Consider the following 2,993-nt stretch of genomic DNA (forward strand, 5'->3'; position numbering starts at 1 on the left):
AGAGAAGATCAATCTTCCAATTGATTCGTCCGAGAAGTATACGAGGAGAATTATTCCCATCACTGACAAGATTCCAATAGAATCAATTTATTAAAAGATAGATGTTTTTAGTAGGAAGCCGTCTCTCCTTGTATCCTTCGTCAGAGTCGTTTCATTTGCTCTTAACTGCTACAAATATGCGAAAACCTTTTATTATTTTCATTTTTATTTATCTCACAATGAAGAGGTTGAAGAGCGCTGCTCGGGCTGGAAATATTGATGAATTGTATACATTAATTCGGACGGATGCATATATTTTAGAGCGTGTTGATCAGATGCCTTTTGCTGACACTCCTTTACACATAGCTTCAGCTGCAGGGCACATTGATTTTGCAATGGAGATTATGAATTTAAAGCCATCATTTGCAAGAAAGCTGAATCAAGATGGCTTTAGCCCCATTCACTTGGCTTTGCAACAAGGGCAGACAGAGATGGTGCTTCGTCTATTGGCAATTGATAAAGACCTTGTCCGTGTTAAAGGGAGGGAAGGAAAAACTCCTTTGCATTACGTAGCTAGCGAAGGAAACCTCAGTCTTTTGGCTCAATTTCTACTACGTTGTCCTAAATGTATTCAAGATGTGACAATCCGAAATGAAACTGCTTTGCACATTGCGGCGGAAAACAATAACTTAAAAGCTCTTCGAGTCTTACTGCTGTCACTTAAGAGGACTAACCTTTACGGTAAATCGTCAGAAAAAAAGCTCTTGAATTTCAGGGATAAGGATGGCAACACTGTGTTGCACATAGCTGCATCCACGAATCAACCCCAGGTATAATCTTAAATACCCTAATTTCTTTCGTTGTATCTTGAGTAGAGGTCAGATCATGTACTAATAATATAGCAATTCTACCTATTGAGTGCCCTGCATTAATTTCATTTTGTACACTGTATTGATCATATAAATAACATCTATGGCATAAGCCTCTCGGCTTAAAAGCAATACATCAGAGACAAACACAACCTGCCATCATCAACGTGCATCACAAGAGTAAACCCCAAATTACATCATGCATATAATCCCCGAAAGTCCCCCCAACAATAAATAGAATCCAACACAGTATACCATACAGCCCCTGTCACAGGCCTTCCAAATAACCACCAGCCAAAAAAAAAAAAAAAAAAACCGAACAAAAGACAGTCCCAATGCATATTATCATAAATAGTCCAATGCTCCATACACATAGTAGGTAATCCAACATTGGCAGATCCTAATGCACATGTCAACAAAATAAGCTTCCAGACCTCAACCCGCACACAGATGAATTTGTATGATATATACAAACATTTATAAGTTGTTAATTGTTATACTACAAATATAGCTTAGTTCATAAAGCTATAGTGTTTTATATGTCAATTTAATTTGGTTTTATAAATATTTATTATGCAGATGGTCAAACTATTGATAGAATGTAAGGTTAGTATAAACAAGACCAATTCAAGGGGTTTGACAGCTCTGGATATCTTAGAAAGCATGAGCAATGTTGACAACAGAGACAGTTCAGAGATTCTTCGCGATTTTGGAGGCTTGAATGCTTCCGCGACTCGTAGACGTCCATCCTTACACGTGATGTTAGGATCAAAGATCACACTTCTTGAAAACGCATTTGGTGAAGTGTTTCATGATATTATCACTATGTCAGCTGATAGGAGCAATGCATTGCTAGTAGTATTAGTACTGATTTTAACAGCAACTTACCAGGCCGCTCTCGCTCCCCCTGCTCGTTTTTCTGGGGCTGATACCGGCTCTGACTCTGCAAATAACACTTCCACCGATTCCACTGTGGGGAAATCAGTGATGGGATCAACTGCTTTTCTTCTCTTCTACATCCCAAACACCATAGCTTTTATCATCGCAATGATCCTAATACTTGGCCTTCTTGCAATTGTTGCCAGTGGCATCACTACTCTTCTTCTAGTGCCGCTACTTTTATTATATTTTTGCCTTCTGATTTCTACATATGATATGTCTCCAGCATCTGGCCGTATTGTTCTTTGGTTTTGTTTCCTTATTAGTTTACCGGTAGCGCTGAGAGTCATAGACCAAATAAAAAGACTTGGGAAACATTTGACTCAGAAGGAGATACCACCACCTTAATAGTTGAGATATACATGCCAGGAAAGTATTTGGTTGAAGGATTAGAAATCCAAGCATCAATGCGATGGATTAAATGGATCACCAGCGAGAATTCACTCTCCTTGTTTGTCTCGTTCGTTTTGGGGACCTTGTATTTGAGGATTTTATTTTAATAATTAAGAACTGTTTGACTTCATCCTTGATGGCTCCTACTATTTCCTTGTATACGTTATTCTCTATTGATTTTCAATCATTTTGGATAGTAATATGATTGTTTTCCAGACTTCAAAAATAAAATTCATATATGCAATCATACTTAATTTTATGGATTGGTTATTTAATTTTAAAAAATAATGATTTGGTCACTAACATTTATAAGTGTTACTGTTTTGATCACTCAACTGTTTAAAAATAACGAACTCCACATGGTATTGCATGTCAATTATCTTGCCATGTGGATATGTCCACATTGCAATTAAAAATATTTTTAAAAATTTTAAATTATCTTTTAATTCCTTTGTTTCATTTTTCTTTTTGTCACAAGGACATGTCCATGTGACAAAAATAATTGACATGGATGGTGTCCACATGGTAATTTCAGTTTGTTGTTTCTAGTGACCCTTCTTTTTCATGGCTAATGCTATGGGGTTGCTTCTTTGTGAAGTTGAGTGATGCTTAGCTTTGTGATTCTGCTGCTGCTTAGATGATCTTTGTGCTAAGCATGGTTTGCATTACTGTATATCCTTTACATAAATATCAATTATCACCCTAATTATAAACTTAATGTTCATTGAAGCTCTCTTTCCCTCTCTTTCCCTCTCTTATTTGGGTGGGTACTTATATCGATGTATTTGGCTTGTGATCCTCTCTCTATCTCTT

The 2,993-nt window shown here is 36.8% G+C and overlaps 1 protein-coding gene across 1 annotated transcript; it reads left to right on the forward strand.

The window, feature by feature from the left end:
• Positions 1-218: 218 nt before the first annotated feature.
• LOC18586208 (ankyrin repeat-containing protein BDA1-like) lies at positions 219-2,135 on the forward strand. The gene is made up of 2 exons (XM_018128774.2): positions 219-809; positions 1,428-2,135. The coding sequence occupies exons 1-2, from the start codon at positions 219-221 to the stop codon at positions 2,133-2,135; spliced, it is 1,299 nt and encodes a 432-aa protein (XP_017984263.2).
• The last annotated feature ends 858 nt before the right edge of the window (positions 2,136-2,993 follow it).

This window comes from Theobroma cacao, chromosome 10 (assembly GCF_053813885.1).
Source record: "Theobroma cacao isolate CCN51 chromosome 10, ASM5381388v1, whole genome shotgun sequence".
NCBI classification, from domain to species: domain Eukaryota; kingdom Viridiplantae; phylum Streptophyta; class Magnoliopsida; order Malvales; family Malvaceae; genus Theobroma; species Theobroma cacao.

Coding starts and splice junctions, on each gene's coding strand:
- LOC18586208 (XM_018128774.2), top strand. CDS start 219: ATGAAGAGGTTGAAGAGCGCTGCTCGGGCTGGAAATATTGATGAATTG. Junction 810..1,427: donor CATCCACGAATCAACCCCAG/GTATAATCTTAA, acceptor TTTATTATGCAG/ATGGTCAAACTATTGATAGA.